Raw genomic sequence first — 16,896 nt, 5'->3', positions numbered from 1 at the left:
TTTGGTGGTGGGTGCTCCTCATATATATTAATATAGACAATAGAGCATACAAGGGGCAGAGTCAGGGAAACTTTTTAGACATAACCAAACCACCTCGTGGGATGAAGTTCCCAGGCTCGAAGGCAAAGGACCATAGACTCAAGGGACATCTATTTCAATTGGCACAGCATACTTCATAAAGACAATGTTCTGCATCCTACTTCAGTGAATAGCATCTGGGGTCTTAAAAGCTTGCAAGTAGCCATCCAAGATATAACTGTTGGTCTCTTCCCGACCAGAGCAAAGGAGAGTGAAGCAAACAAAAAACTCAGCTGAGCAATTAGTCCAAAGGATCCCGAGACCAAAAGAAGTAAATGATGCCCAGCTTTGCTACCAATTGCTCTGACTGGGATCACAACAGAGGATCCCAGACAGAGCTGGAGAAAAATGTAGAACAAAAAATTAAATTCACAAAAAAAGACTAGATTTACTGGTCTGGCAGAGACTGGAGGAATCCCCAAGACAATGGCCCTAAGACACCCTTCTGAACTGGAACTGAATCCATTCCCAGAGACCACCTTCCAGCCAAACAATAGACAAATCCATAAAATAAACAATAACACTCGAGAGGAACGTGCTCCTTAGAACAATCAATTATATGATATCAAAAGGGCAACATTTGCCCAAAAGCAAAGATGAGAATGCAGGAAGGGGTAGAAAATCAGGATGAAAGGAAATAGGGAACCTAGGATGGAAATGGGGAGAGTGCTGACACATTGTGGGGAATGATGCAAAGGCCATGAAACACTTCATGTACAAACTATGGAGTGGGAATCTAATGTGCTCTGTAAACTTTCACCTAATGCACAATTGAAAAAAAAAAAAATTAGTAGTAGGAATCACTTTGATCCAGGTCCAGCAAAGAACTTGCTGTTTCTGTCCTTGGAAATAAGGCACCTCTTCATTCATGAGGTTGTACTGACGGGTAAAAATACACACCCCATTTTAGGAAGACTGAAAAATAAAGCAAAAAGGTCTGGAAGGACACACACACGTCTACAGTTAGCTCTGGGTGGTGATGGGGGCGAGAGGAGGGGCATGAAAAGGTAGACTTACTTTTACTTTATTCTCTGCAGTACTGTTTATTTTACTACAAACATGTGTAGCTATTTCAATAGAAAAAAAAAAAAGCACTTTGAAAACAGATCTTTTCCTTTGCCTAGGGGTTCTGAAAAAGGGAGCAAGGGAAGTCAGTTGTGAGTCTGTAATCCTCCAATTTGCTGCAGGACTTCCAAGGGCTTCATTCAGGTTCAAACCCGTCTTAGTCACCTAGTGCTGCTATAACAGAAATATCACAAGTGGATGGCTTTAACAAAGAGAAATTTATTTTCTTAGTCTAGTAGGCCAGAAGTCCAAATTCAGGGCGTCAGCTCCAGGGAAAGGCTTTCTCTCTGTCGGCTCTGAGGGAAGGTCCTTTTCACCAATCTTCCCCGGGACTAGGAGCTTCTCCAAGCAGAAACCATGGGTCCAAAGGATGTGCTCTGCTTCCAGCACCACTTTCTTGATGGTATGAGGTCCCCGTGTCTCTCTGCTCACTTCTCTCTTTTATATCTCAAAAGGTATTGGCTCAAGACACAATCCAATCTTGTAGATTCAGTCCTGCCACATAACTGCCACCTATCCCACCTCATTAACATCAGAGGTAGGATTTACAACACACAGGAAAATCACATCAGATGACAAAATGGTGGACAATCACACAATAGTGAGAATTATGGCTTAGCCAAATTGATACACATAATTTTGGGGGACACAATTCAACCCATGACAGAACCCCTGCTGAGAATCTGCATTTCCACCCCAGATATGGTGGTACAGTGGTTAACGGCCCTTTGGCTGCTAACCAAAAGGTCAGTAGTTCAAATCCACCAGCCACTCCTTGGAAACCCTATGGGGCAGTTCTACTCTGTCCTATAGGCTGGCTGAAGTGTCGGAATTGACTCGAGGGCAAAAAAGGTTTTAACTCCAGATACACTGAATCAGAATCTATATTTTAACAAGATCCCCAGGTGATTCTTAAGAATAATTTCCTGTGAACTTGTTAGAAATCCAAATTCTCAGCAGGGAACTTGTTAGAAATCCAAATTCCCAGCAGGGGTTTGAACCAGAATGAAATCAGTTGGAAGCCCTGATGCGCCCTCACTTAGAAAAGGAGCAAAGTAGACCAGCGTCTTTATCACAATTGTTTACTTGGAATTGTCACTAATGACCTAAACAAGAGAGGAGTGGGAGTTGAGAGAGAGGAGGCAGGTGAGGTGGACAGCAGAACCAAAGTCGAGTTTCTTGCAGGGTAGCCTTGGGGGAACAGAGGAAGCTGAGCCACAGTTCTCTCACAGCTCCTGGTGTGGGTTGGGGCTGCATTCCTGGCTGCAGGGTGGTGGCAGAAGGGATGGCAGAGGGAGGGAAGCAGATGCTGAAGTCAGAGAGGTCTGCAGGGTTGAGTTGTACTCTGGCAGGGAATTATCATGGGTGGAGCTCAGCAACCCTCTGTGGCCAGGAAGGTGTTGGCGACACATCACATTTAACTGAGCTATGTCAGTCAATAAAGGTTATTCAAAACATTTCCCTCGAAGCACCCAAGTTTCTTTAGAACTGTGTCTGAACTTGGGGTCAGGCACTAACACCTGCCAGCTGCAAAGATGAAGGTAATCTTAGGAGCTGTGTGACCTATGGAAAGTTATTTAACCTCTCTGTGCCTCAAATTCCTCTTGTAAAATGGGGATGATAATTATAATACCTACAACTCAGAGGATTCTTGGAAGGGTTACATGAGCTAATCCCCAGGTACCTAGGGCAGTATCCACGTACGTGCGCATGCACACGCACACACACACACACCTACACACACACACACACACCCACCCCCAAAGCTACCCTCTGGGACGCTCTTTCTTCTTTCCATTGGTAATGTTGTTGAGTGCCATTAAGTCGATATCAACTCACAGCGACCCCATGTGACAGAGCAGAACTGCCCCATAGGGTTTTCTTGGCTGTAATCTTTATGGGAGCAGAGAGCCAGGTCTTTCTTTCGCAGAGTCACCGGGTGGGTTCAAACCACCTACCTTTTGGTTAGCAGTCAAGGGCTTAACCTTTGCGCCACCAGGGCTCCTTTCCATTGGTAATAAGAGATGGGCATTTTGTGAGTCTTGCAGTGGTTAAAAGTGCTTGGCTGCTACCCGAAAAGTCAGCGGTTTGAACCCACCAGCCACCTTGCAGGTCAAAGCCGTGGCAGTCTGCTTCTGTAAAAATCACAGCCCTGGAAACACTATGGGCAGTTCGACTCTATCCTACAGGGTCGCTATGTGTTGAAATCAACTCTACCGCAGTGGGTTTGGTTTTGGTTTTAAAGTGACTGACTTTAGGAAACCTATAGACGATCAAGGAGCCCTGGTGGTGCAGTGGTTAAGAGCTCAGGCTGCTAACCAAAAGATCAGCGTTTTAATCAATGGCAGTCTTTACCATGATTATCTCATACAATCTTCTCAACAACCTTATGAATTTGATACTACCAATATTATATTCTCTCCACTTTATAGTTTTGGAAACAGACTCTCCGACAGGTTAAATAAATTGCCCAAGGGTATGCAGCTTGTAAGTGGACTGGAATCTAAAGAAGTAAAATTTAGGAGTCATGCTTTAAGCCCTATGCCTCTTGGCATGACCTAACCAAATGTAATATAAATAGTTGAAAAGCGAAAATTCATCCCCTCAACCTTCTTTATTTTTTCTACATAATTCTATACATTACTGTAGCTACTGGTTTTTTTTTTTTTTTGGTTGTTTGACCCTGAATCACTCAAACTGACACAGTAATGAAAATATTTGATTTATCACAGTAATGAGACTATTTGATTCTGCAGGGCAATGAGAATATTCCTGAAACACTTTCATGGTGATTGTGAAAAGAAGCTGTGCAGGTCATCTCTCCCGTTCCTCAGTAAGGCTCAGAGACTCAGAACCTGTAACGGAAAGGCCAATTTGGAAAGAGTTCCAGAGAAACTTGGGCAAAGGGACCTTGAAGCACATTTATACCAATTGTGCCTCAGGGTGGCAGCCTTTCACCTTTTCCCCCAAGTTTTACCCCATTGCCCAAGCAATAAGCACCTTGCCTTTGAATCTGAAGGAAAATGCCCAAAGATTGGCTCTATAAAGGACTAAAACCCTGGAGGGGTTCCCGTCATGTTGTAATGACTCAGTAAATGTTCACCACAAGCTTCAAGAAAGAGTCCACAACTGAAGGTTTTATCTTGGGTTCTACGGCAGCAGGCACTCCTTCTCATCCCTGACACCAACGATCGCGGGGTCTTTCTTGGGGCACTCAGTAGACTTCGGGAACTTATGTTTCCTGAGATACCCTTAGGGCAGGGTTTTTGAGTGTAAGAAAAACTTGCTTTCCTGAGGCATGAAGTTAGTCTATGAGTACAAACAACACACTTGATACCTGAAGATGCACAGAACAGAGAGTGCTCTGCCCAGGTAAGATAGGACTTCAGCAGTTTCCAGATCTGGTACTTCCATGCAACCAGCCCTGACCCTCCTTCTTCTGGTGTCTTCCAAAGTATGCCTCTTCTTCCTATGTCATTGCCCTTTCTATTATCTACTCATGGTCTTGCTGCCTCCAGCTGTTACTCCTGTACTGTTCAGTTACCCTAGAATCCTGCCCTCCTTCCTGGCCAACCTGTGAAATAGATCTCCTCTAGTCCTCAGCAGCCCTTTAAAATCCAAGGTTATTTTGGTCTTAGTTGGATCATTATATTTTCCCTCTATGAACTAAAGAGGGACCCTTTCCTTATGGATAACTAATTTACATTGAGTAACTGGCTACAGGTGCTTAATCAACACATATGAATAAAACATTAATGAGATGATTCAGTGGAAACTTCACCCTCAAGTGCCGCATGAAGGCTGGTGGGGGCGCTGTTGTCCACTCTGTTGGCAATGCTGCTGCTGCTGCTACTTATACAGAGCTCATCACTAACTATGAAAGCTCAAGGACCTCCATCTCTCTGGGCCTCAGTTTCAAGAAGCATGCAGGGGCTGTACTATTTTGATAATTGATCACTGATTTATCTATTTATTCAACAAAAATGTCTGGAACATCTACCAGAGGAGAGGCACTATAGTAGACGCTAGTGAAACAAAGTGAATAAATTGGTGGTGTCCTCCAGGAGCTCCCAGGCAAGTAGGGAGTTAGTGAGAACACTCCTAGCTATCACTTTCTCTGACTCTCAAATCTATTCGTGCTTGACTCAGATATTTATGTTTCTTCCTGCACCATCTTTGTAGTGCTCAAAGCAGCTTAGTTTTCACAGTAAAAGGCACCATATACATAAAGCTATTCAATGAGGGAGCCTGATAAAATTGGTACCTGCATAAAAGGCATCCTCCAGACTCTTTTTCTGCCAATTGTCATATTTTACCTATGATGTTAATAGTGAGTTATGACAAAAGGTATTTTTTCTAAAAGAAAAAATTTATACGTTGCTTTATTTACTAACATAATTCTTACTAAGGATCAAGGTTGCTAAGGGCTGAATTATGTAATGGATAGCACAGAAACTTAGCCAATTAAGTTTCTCCTTAAACATTCCAATGGCCTTACCCTTAATTTAGCTAGCTACATATTATCTCCTTTTAAGTGTGCTACACAGCTTAATATAAAACCATTGAACCTGTTACCGTCGAGGCGATTCTGACTCATAGCGACCCTATTGGACAGAGTAGAACTGCCCCATGGGGTTTCCAAGGAGCAGTTGGTGGATTTGAACTGCTGGCCTTTTTGGTTAACAGCTAAGTGCTTAGCCACTGCACCACCAGGGCTCCACAGCTTAATATAGGAAATTAAAATTTACAATAATTTTAGGCAGAATTTAAACTTAATGCCATTTTTCCAATGGGTATGATAAAGTAATACCACATTTTCTTAGGTCCAAGGAAACAGCTACAGCTAGAATTTATATGGATTAGAGGACAGCAAAAATATCAACTTTAATTATAAGAATGTTTATTTTTCATAGTAAGTACTCCACTTGTGAATTTTCAGCTCTATCTTCATACTTGGAGGAGCCCTGGTGGTGCAGTGGTTAAGCACTCAGCTGGTAACCAAAAGGTCGGCAGTTCAAACCCACCAGCAGCTTCACAGGAGAAAGATGTGGCAGTCTGCTTCCGAAAAGATTTATATCCTTGGAAACCCTATGGGGCAGTTCTACTCTGTCCTATAGGGTTGCTTCGAGTTGGAATCTACTCGATAACAAAGAGTTTGGTTTTGGTTTATCTTCACACTCGTGCATGTTGAGACTCATGCTACCCTTAACAATTTAACAGAAAAATAAAAAACTAACCGAACTGCTAAAGTGAATGCTTTTATCCCCTTGAATGTATCTGAGTTTACTTTTAAAGTTACCTTGAAAAGAGCATAAAGTTCTTCTAGCTCGTCGATGGTAAAGGAAGTTTCTGTTACAATGGTGCGTACCTGTAAAAATAATAAACAGAAATAATTTCACAAAATCGAAAAATGTCATATTGGGAAAGTTCCTGACTTTCTTCTTTTAAATCATCTTCAGTTCTGTCAAGAAGGAATTTATGAGCCGGTAGGAGCAGGAGGCAGGATGGAGGAAGAAGGCCACATGCTAGTTCTCAAAGGACTTACCACATTCCGTTTCGTAGTATCCTCAAGTGTCTGGATCACCTTCAGTCTCTGTTTGAATCTCATCTGCTCAATCAAATCTGCCCGAATAGTGCCAAATTTCTGAAAAGAAGCCATATTGGTATTTTTAAAAAATCTGCTAAAGCACACAGTGTCCACAGAATCGAAGGAGACACAATCCTAACACGTAGAGAGATGGTCGGTCACATGATAGGCATTCTAGACTATACCTTTATTTACATAAGAGGACTTCTTGTGCATCTTAGCAGTTGAACTAAACTTCAAAAGCCAAACGAGTCTTCCTCAAATCAATGTTTTTTTTAAGAAGAAGAGGTGGTTAAACAAGGCTGTAAGGGTCATTTGTGAAGGGGGAAAAAAAGCTTTAAAGAAAGAATTATTTTGACAAGAAGAGAGGAAGTATCTAAGGCTAAATACTAAACTAGGAGCCTGGAAGAAATGTTTGCGTGAGGATCTCTTCCCCTCATATCTAACTCAACACATCTGTCCTTCTGGTCCAGAAATTGATGGTGTATGTCCCTGGATGGGAGACACTGTGGGCTAGCTATCTCCTCAAACTCCAAAATGCCTGGTGCAGCCTAAATATTTGTTGAACTAAAATTCAAAAACCAAATGAGTCTTCCTATTTGAAGGTAGACAAAGAAATGTTTTTAATCTCTTTTAGTGATGCAAAAGAAAAAAAAAAGAAAGAAACTCTTTAAAGCATGAAATGTAACCTCTGGAAGCAATGACAGCAGATAATTATCTAGTGTCTAGGCTACATTTCAAAATTCAGGGCTGTTAAATATTTAAAATCACAATCGTTAACGGCAGTAGGTACCACCATGTAAAAGTGAGCTCAGACATCTCTAAAAATGTTTCTTTTAAAAGCACATGGCAGTTGAATGCTTAAGGTTAAATTTTAATACGAAAGGTCCTCATGAATTAAATAGTTGATTCAACTTTTAACATTAATTGATTTTAAAACAACAGCAAAATTAGGTTTGTAAAGCTGACTTTTTCATTATGTGGGTTTTGAAATCTAGCCCTAGACAGTGTTGAGAGATACGTGGGTGGGGGGTGGGGGACATAGGTTTTGAAGAGGATGAGTAGGTTGGCAAGGATGTAGTGCAACCAGTACTCTCATGGACTGTTGGTGGAAGTATCAATTTGTACAACCATTTTGGAAATCTGTCTGGCAACATCTACTAAATCTGAACAGACAGAAACCTATGACCCATAAATTCCACTCCTAAGTATATAACCAAAGAAAAGTGTATAATTTTTTTTTACCAAAAGACATGTAACTACCCAAATTGGCCAGGTGACTAGATTCTGGCCAATAGGTTGTGAATAGAAGTGATGCAATCCCCTTTTGGAGGGGCGCTGAGAGAATGAAATGATAAAAATAGGACAAACAAAAGTTGGCTCAGTATATCCTGTATATCCAAAACAAGGGCAAAGGCCTGGATATAATCCCTTCCCTCAGGCACTGCATGTTTCAGTTCCATGAAAAGACTAATTCACTAATGTAATGACAATACTTTTTCCAGCAAATGGAATTTAGTGGTGGGGGAGCCAGAAATTATTTTAATTTTCTAAAATTTTCCCTTCCTTAAACAACAAACGAAATTATCCATCCTCATTTACTTCTCTTCTTCAACTCACTTTTTATCTGAATGTTTCTGTAGGTTATTTCTAATTTTCCAATCTAATTTTTAACCTCATAAATTTCTAATCCTCCTTTTATGAGTGGAGAGGCTATTCTGAAAGCAGGCAGTACTTCCTCTTTCGCTGCTTTGCTCCCCTGGTTATTGATACCGACTATGCAGCCCTCCATTTCTTACAAACAGTCCCTTTCTCTCCCCCACAGATGTGCGACGTGGAGCAAATGGCTCAGATAGAGGAATCAGGTGGAGATGACTCTGCCCCAAATTCCAAATCTCTGTTCTCTGGCCTCTTGCACCCCCACCATCATTCCTGAATGGAAGAAGAGTTCTCCCAGGTCTCCTGGGCAGCCTCTTAGTGGTTTACTTTATCTTTTAAAGCTTTCCCTTGTGTTGCTGGGAAGACAGATTTAAAAAAGACCACAAGGGCCAAACTCAATCAAGTACAGTAGGCTCCTCCTTTCTATATCCTCCAGAGAAGACTTTAAATATTTAAATGTTACTCCAGAAAGCAAACAAACAAAAAACAAACTCAGTTTAAACCATAAGGCTCATGGAATGATTCTGAACAAGTCTGCCCACCATATGGAAATTTACTGAACAAAAAAGCATCATTTCCAAGATCTAACATCCAGGATTTATTTCTGTTTTTAAATAAGACTAAATCATCCAAACTATGCTCAAAATGTCTCTGAAATTTCTCTTAATTCATGGGGAACTTATTCTCCTGGCATACAGCACAGGGTCACTACTGTTGGCCTGAGGACTGAGTGCCATTTATAACGTAGATTCCTCTCTTTAATTAGAAAATCTTCAACATGCCCAATGTATTGTATTGAGGCTCTACCTTGGAAGAGTGGGTTGGGGGAGAGAGGAGAAGTTGGGTGGAATATTACTCTTTGGACATGCAGTTAGGGGAGGCAGAGACCAAGAGATGGGAGAGGGATTCTCAGATACAATAAAAGAGCATTTTCCCTAAATTCCACCTGGCCTGCTCCTATGGCGGTAGAGGAATCTGTCTGCATTTGTTTATGTGTGTTGGGGGTGGGAGTAGATGTTTGGGGGGAAGAAGCAGGGTGAGGAGGGCAGAGGAGGAAGGAGAAGACAAAGAGAGACCAGGATATGAAGTCAGTGTGACTTTTCTCGATGGAGTTCCATGTTCACTGAATAAGTTGACCACTCTACGGTACTCTGATCTTTAAAGAAGTCTTAATTCATAACAATATCCTCATCCATGGGACACCCTCATAACTCTTTGTGAGAAATCAGGCCCATATTTTAGAACCAAATGTATGCTCCTCAAAGTACCCATGCCTTTTGATGTCTGTGCCTAGCAGAAAGGGAACAGAGAAATAGTTGCCACATAAGGTAAATATGATGTCATTGTTAGTTGCTGTTAAGTCAGTTCTGATTCATGGCAACCTTATACATAACGGAACAAAATGCTGCCTGTTCCTGTATTATCTCCATGACTGTTGCTATGTTTGAGCCCATTGTTGTTGCTATTGCGTCAATCCAGCTACTTGAGGGTTTCTCTCCTTTTCACTATCTACTTTACCAAACATATGTCCTTAAGGTAAATATGCATGCTACAAAAAAAAAAATTTTTTTAAAACAGTTTCAATGTTAAATATCTCATGTGAATTGATAGAATATTATCTGTAGCTTGAATGTGCTGGTTAAGAAACAATAAATGAGAAGAATATTAAAGTAGACAGATCTAAATTTAAAATCCCACTCTAACATGCTAACTTGGACAAGTTGCTTAAGCTGTCTGTGCTGCCGTTCTTCCTGTAAAAGGGGCAAAAAAACAGCACCTAATTCTCAGGCTTGTGATCATTAAATCTGATAAGCCAAGAAAAACTCTAAGCACAATGTCTAGTATCATAACGTTTTTGCCTAGAATTCACTTTAAAGGTTACTCTAAAGAAGAGATCATATACAGGCAGCCAGTAGGCTAAATAGTTCATGCTGTGGTTTGCTTGGCCTAAGTACTGTTTTAAAAATTGGGACAATTCAAATAAAAATCAAAAGTTCTAGCAAAATGGGTCCTCGTCCCAGGTGGCAAAGGCCTAGCAGGTCTTTGCTCTCTGATATTGAGACCCACCCTTCCCTACTGTCTTAACCCCTTGTCCACTTGTCCTTTCACTTACATGCATGGCCCATGTTGTTGTGTTAGGTGCTGGCGAGTTGGTTCCGACTCATAGTGACCCTATAGGATGGAGAGGAACTGTCCCATGGGGTTTCCAAGGAGTGGCTGGTAGATTCAAACTGCCAACCTTTTGGTTAGCAGCCACAGCTCTTAACCACTGTGCCACCAGGGCCCACAGACCTATGAATTTGCGACTCTGCCTTGGAGCATTTTCTTTAAATATACATCATTTAATGTAAAGTTCAGCCTCTACAAAGGAGACATGCTTTTGACAGCTGGGCATGGTAGAAAGGGCATAGTTTCGTAGCCAGATATGGAGGCAAGGCCCAGATTTCACAGAAACTAATGAACCTCAGCTTCTTCATCGGTAAAATAAGGAAAATAATTACTACCTCTTTGGGTTAGTGCACGAATTTTATGCACTAAGTATATATGTTAAACAACTAGTAAGGCTGTTGTTGTCAGGTGTCATCCAGTCCATTTTTGACTCATAGCAACCCCATGTGACAGAGTAGAACTGCCTCATAGGGTTCCTTAGGCTGTGATCTTTAACGGAAGCAGATCACCAGGTCTTTCTCCCGTGGAGCCACTGGGTGGGTCTGAACTGCCAACATTTCAGTTAGCAGCTGAGTGCTCGACCATTGAGCCACTAGGGCTCCTAGTATGGTAGCTGTTATTATTCCTAGTATTGCTGACAAAAGAAGGAGGAAGAGAAAAGCATATATCTTCAAATCACGAAAAACTTGCTAATACTGTAAGTAAGGTTCCATTAATAATTGGTTCACTTTTTTTTGGTGGGATGAATGATGAATAAACTTAAAAAAAAAATTAAACTTGAAAACCAAAGTTATGAATTAGCAAAAAATGCTATGCCCAAAATGGCCTTATCTGTTAGAGATACATCATGAAGGGCTTATGAGTAAAATAAATGATATGCTATCTGGGATTTGCTTTAACGTATTCCAGGGGAAAAAAAGGAGAGGAAGTTAGATAAAACAAAGATTATGAAAATGCTGATTATTGTTGGAACTGGGTGGTGGGTTCCCAGAAATGCATTACATTATCCTCCTGTACTGAGCTTGAAAATTTCTTTAAGTTAAAATGAATCAAGAAAAAAAAATCACACCGCATGTTAATAATTTGTCCCCAGGGCCCAGCATGATGCCTGGCATACGAAAGGCACTGAATAAAGATTTGCTGAATAAATGAACAGTTAAATGTTTCTTGCATCTCTTGGGTTTTCGCCACTGACACAACCATAGTATCTTCTTTGCTAGTCTTCTGTGTGCACCGTGTGTGAGGCTCTGTGGATTTGACAGAGTTACACAAGAAGTTGAGTCCCTGGATGCAAACAATTCCTGACTCCAGTTTATTCAATGTACCACCAGTTGCTGTCAAGTTGATTCCGACTCATTATGACCCCATGTGTGTCAGAGTAGAACTGTGCTCCAGAGGTTTTCATGGCTGCTTTTTCAGAAGTAAATCACCAAGCGTTTCTTACGAGGCACGTCTGGGTTGAACAGTTTTTAACACTTGCTGAAAATTTGCATTTCTAACAAGCTCCCAAGACGTTATATGTAAGAATCAGCCGGGGATCTTGTTAAAATGTAGATTCTGATTCAGTACATCTAGGGGCAGAAATGCAAATTCTCAGCAGGGAACTTGTTAGAAATGCAAATTATCACCAGGAGTTCAAACCAGAATGAACCAGTTCAAAGCCCTGCTCTGAGTGGACTTGAACCCCCAACATTTTGGTTAGCGGCGACCGTTTCTACCACCCAGGGACTCCATTCAATGAACAGCGAGCAGAAATAATGTTCTTGAAGAAAAAGTCCCCTCAGCTTCCAATGGCTATTGGGTGGCTTGCCAATTGATTAGTGGTTTCAAGTCTCCTCAGCAACCAGCCTCTACTTGACCAATTGACCTCACATCCATATGTACACGCCCAATTCCATCTCTATTCTACCCAGACAAACCCCTTTGCTCTGGCTTTAGAGCTAAGGAGCTCTTATTTGGACCCTGACTGCCACTTTCTAGCTGTGTGGCTTTAAACAACTTGCTCAACCTCTCTCAATTTACGTTTTCACCTTAAGATGGGTTAGCATTTACCCGGCAGGGCTGTCTACGTAGCAACCAGCACAGAGCCTCACACATGGCGGGCTCTCAATGAGTAGTAGCTATTGTATCATCACTGATAGGCTTGGCACATTATTCTGAACTTTGATAATCGCCTGACATTCTGTATAAACTACTCTTTGTGTTTTATTAGCCACAGCCTTACCCTGCTTAACACTTCTCAGACTAAACCCACCTGGCTGGTTCATCTTGATTCTGAAGAAACTCTGTGGGGTTGTGTGCCTGCTGTAAGATCTCTTATTAATGTCCTCCTGTGCCTTCCAGAAGAAGCCCTGGTGGTGTAGTGGCTAAGCACCCAGTTGCTAACTGCAAGGTGAGCAGTTCGAACCCACCAACCCCTCCGCAGGAGAAAGATGGGGCAGTCTTCTTCCTTAAAGATTTACAGTCTTTGAAACCCTGTGGGGCAGTTCTGCTCTGTCCTACAGGGTTGCTATCAGTCGGAACTGACTCGACAGCAATGGATGGGTAGGTGCCTTCCAGGGTCGTCCCTGGGTGGTGCAAACAGTTAAGCACTCAGCTACTAACCGAAAGGTTGCTGGTTCAAATCCACTCAAAGGCACTTAGGAAGAAAGGCCTGGTGATCTACTTTTGAAAGATAACAGCCATTGAAAACTCTGTGGAGCACAGCTCTACTCAAACCCACATGGGGTCACCAAGAGTTGGAACTGACTCCATGGCAACTGGTTTGGTGCCTTCCAAGAGAGTTATCTCTATGAGTCTAACTTTAAGGCTGGAACTTGGTCTTCTACTTTTTGTATTAAAACCAAACCAGTTGCCGTGGAGCTGATTCTGACTCATGGTGATTTCATGTGTAGTGCTCCATAGAGTTTTCAACAGCTATGATCACCAGGACTTTCTTTCAAGGTGCCTCAGGGTGGATTCAAACTGCCATCCTTTTGGTTAGTATCCAAGTGCTTAACTGTTCACACTACCCAAGGACTCTATCCACTTCTTGTGTAAACTCTGTCAAAACCACAGAGCCTCACACACAGGGCACACACAGAAGAAAACCGTAGTCTCATTCGAAACGTCTATACAATTCCTTTCAATGGGCTTGAGAGAACATACAAGAAGAGAAATTTTCTCTTCAAGGCATTTATGAAGTAAAGTTATCACCTCTGTTCACCAGCTACACCTCATCAGCATCCCTGGGCATCTCCTCAGAACATCCAGCTGTCACATCTTAGTCCAATTCAGGTTATAATTGGCTTCAGCAACCAGGGGCCCCATTCTGCATCTAAGGCAGTGATTTTCAGATAATATCACTGATCTCTAGCACCAAGGTTACACTTTTTCTGACTTTGGCACTAGAACTACCTGGGGAAGAACTTTAAAAAAAAAATACTTATTCTTGGGCCGCATGCCCAGAGATTTTGATTTAATTAGTCTGGAATGGAGCCTGGGAATTTTCAGTTTTAAAAGCTTTGCAAGGTGATTTTAATGCACAGTCAGGATTGAGAACCACCAATCTAAGGGTTACCCCCAAAATCCACTGCCGTCAAGTTGATTCTGACTCATAGCGACCCTACAGGACAGAGCAGAACTGCCCCATAGGGTTTCCAAGGAGTACCTGGTGGATTCAAACTGCCGACCTTTTGGTTAGCAGCCAAGCTCTTAACCACTGTGCCACCAGGGCTCCATCTAAGGGTAGCAGGGGAGGGAAAGACGGTAAGAGTTTGTGGTGTTTTCTTTAGGTTGATCTAGAAGGCAGTGAAGAGTCACTGGAAACTCTTCAGCAGGCTGGTGATGCTTACCAGAAAAGAGAAAACAAAAACAAAACCGGGTTATCACGACTGAGAGACCAGGTAATGTAGGAGTTGATATAATAAAAGGTGCTGTGTGCCTGGGAAGAAGGAGGAAACTGCTGCCATGTCCTGCCATGGGTCGTTTGGCTGCCTAAGGGCCACCATGAAAGACCAGCCAGACAGGATGTAAATGGAAACCAGTCTTGTCTCCAATCTCTTCTCCCTTTAAAATGGGCAAAGTGCTGACCTTAGTGTGATGCTAGCTTATCTACTGGTGAGAATAAAGCCTGAGGGTTCCTTATACTAAGCTTTATTACTTTGTTCCAGAATTCTCTTAACAATAAAGGTTTCAGGAGATGCCTTTAGAAAAACAACCTCACAGGCATAATAGTAACCACTGTCTATAGCCACATGGGCTTTACTGCAGGACCAGTAATCATTCAGAATTTCTGACATAGTATGATCCAAAACTCCTGGGACAATGAAAAAAAAATTGCATTATGAGAATAACCAGTTTTGGAGAGAATGATGTGAAACAGCCATTCTTTCTCTCCACTGGTGAAAATATAAATTGAGACACCTTTATGGAAATTGAACAGTGTGTGTCAGGAGCTTGGAGATAATTCATACTTTTGTTCTATTAGTGTACACCCATTTCTAGAACTCTTAAGAAAATAATCAAAACCAAAATCAAACCTGTTGCCGTCGAGTCGATCCTGACTCATAGCGACCCTATAGGACAGAGCAGAACTGCCCCACAGAGTTTCCAAGGAGTACCTTGTGGATTCGAACTGCTGACCTTTTGGTTAGCAGCCGTAGCACTTAATCACTACACCACCAGGGTTTCCAAAAAAATACTCAGAGATGTGATATTTATATACAAGTTTATCACAGAATGCCATATAATACTGAAAAACTGGAAGTATTTGCAAATACTGAGAATGTCCAACAAAAAGGTCCTAGTTAAATACATTTTGGTACCTCATTAAAGTAGAATACTAAGAATCTACCAAAATCATGTCTTCAAACAATATTTAATATGTTAGAGAATGCTCATGGTCTATTTTAAGTGAAAACTAGAATGTTACAAAGCAGTATTTAGTAAAATTTTACTTTTTAAATGTATACTTCATGTGTGAAAACATACTTCAGGGGAATATGGTGAAAAGCTCATAGATACAGTTTACTTTTTTCCTTTGTATTTTTCTACAGTTTCTACATTCCTACAATGAACATGCATTACTTCTATGATCCTAAAACATAACTGAAAAATGTTTTGTTTTTAAATCATATGGAGTCTAAATGGAAATTTAAAAAAATAATAAATTATCAGTACTTCTTTCATTATGAGCTAAGGATATAAATTTCTGACAAGGATTCTGGATCCATACCAATTTTTTTAAAAAAGCACTAAATTTTTGACTCCAAAAGAGACTTTTTCTGACCTTACCTCCTCCCTCACTATTTCTCTCTTATTCAGATTGTTGCTGGTTGGAATGCTGACAATCACCAGTCATGCAATCCCTAAACATCTATACAGGGCATACTGTGCTCAGCAGAATATTCAGCTTATCTCTTTCCAAAGGATCACTCTACAAAGGGTTGCCAAGCCAAGGATCAGGAAATGAAGAAACCATCTGGTGTGACGGGTACCGAGTCCTCGGGGCCCCACAAACCACCACATGCTATGGAGCACATGGCACTGCCGTTCCTTCATCTCTAGAAGCTCCTCAGTTCTATTCTGGGATTCAGCATCAGATCAAGCTCAGCCTGGGTTGACCACAGACCATAAGGCAACCCCCTCTCTTCTCCCCACCCCAGCCCCAGGCCTAACAATTCTAGAGAAATTCCAGGACTCTTGTTTTGCTCTAGGATGATGCAGGGTGTTCTGAGCGTCCTGGACTGAACAGGATTGGCTTGTCTATTTCAGAGAAGATGCAAGTACTTGGGATGAGACCCAGGAAGTGAACTGGTTTGTGCAGGTCAAACTTCCCATGCCTGCTCTCAACAACCCCTCTTCAACCCACCCAGAGTTGAGTCTGAGCTAGTACTAGACCTGACTTCAAGGTGGGCATAGCAAAGAACTGGAGGGCTAGAGCTTGTCATGCCATTTGCTATCACAGTATTAGCCCCACAGGAAATCCTACACCCTATCCAGTGTCCATGCCTGATTTCCAAACCAGGGGCCAACAGCTGGCAGGTAGCTGCTTACTTCCAGCAACTGATTCTCACAATGTAAGCGGAAGCAGATACACTCATGGGAGAGAACCTGTTCCATGGGTTAGCAATAGAAATGCATGACACTCATCCAGCTGAGTCGCCAATAGCTCTCTCAGGATGTCCTCACCTACCTCATAGGAAGTTCTGATGAGTCTGAAGATGTCTACCTCAGGATAAGGTTCCACGTCATCACTGAGCAGGGAGTGGAGGTGAGGAATGGGAGGAAGCGTGCTGTCCTTATTGGTCACACTGTCTAAGTACCTGGAAAGAGAAGCGAATCAGAAGTCACTGGAG

The 16,896-nt window shown here is 41.9% G+C and overlaps 1 protein-coding gene across 1 annotated transcript in view; it reads right to left on the bottom strand.

Moving 5' to 3' along the window:
* TBC1D9 (TBC1 domain family member 9) overlaps positions 1 to 16,896 on the bottom strand; it is a 149,384-nt gene that overhangs the window by 14,259 nt on the left and 118,229 nt on the right. Inside the window, exons 13-15 of the mRNA XM_004385471.2 lie at positions 16,734 to 16,863; positions 6,689 to 6,787; positions 6,443 to 6,511 (exon numbers count right to left, since the gene is read on the bottom strand). Of these exons, the coding sequence (XP_004385528.1) occupies positions 6,443 to 6,511; positions 6,689 to 6,787; positions 16,734 to 16,863 (298 nt within the window). The remainder of the gene's footprint in view (positions 1 to 6,442; positions 6,512 to 6,688; positions 6,788 to 16,733; positions 16,864 to 16,896) is intronic.

This window comes from Trichechus manatus, unplaced genomic scaffold (genome assembly GCF_000243295.1).
Source record: "Trichechus manatus latirostris isolate Lorelei unplaced genomic scaffold, TriManLat1.0 scaffold00139, whole genome shotgun sequence".
Taxonomy (NCBI): domain Eukaryota; kingdom Metazoa; phylum Chordata; class Mammalia; order Sirenia; family Trichechidae; genus Trichechus; species Trichechus manatus.
Note: the sequence above shows the minus strand (reverse complement) of the source record. Positions and strands in the feature narration are given on the sequence as shown.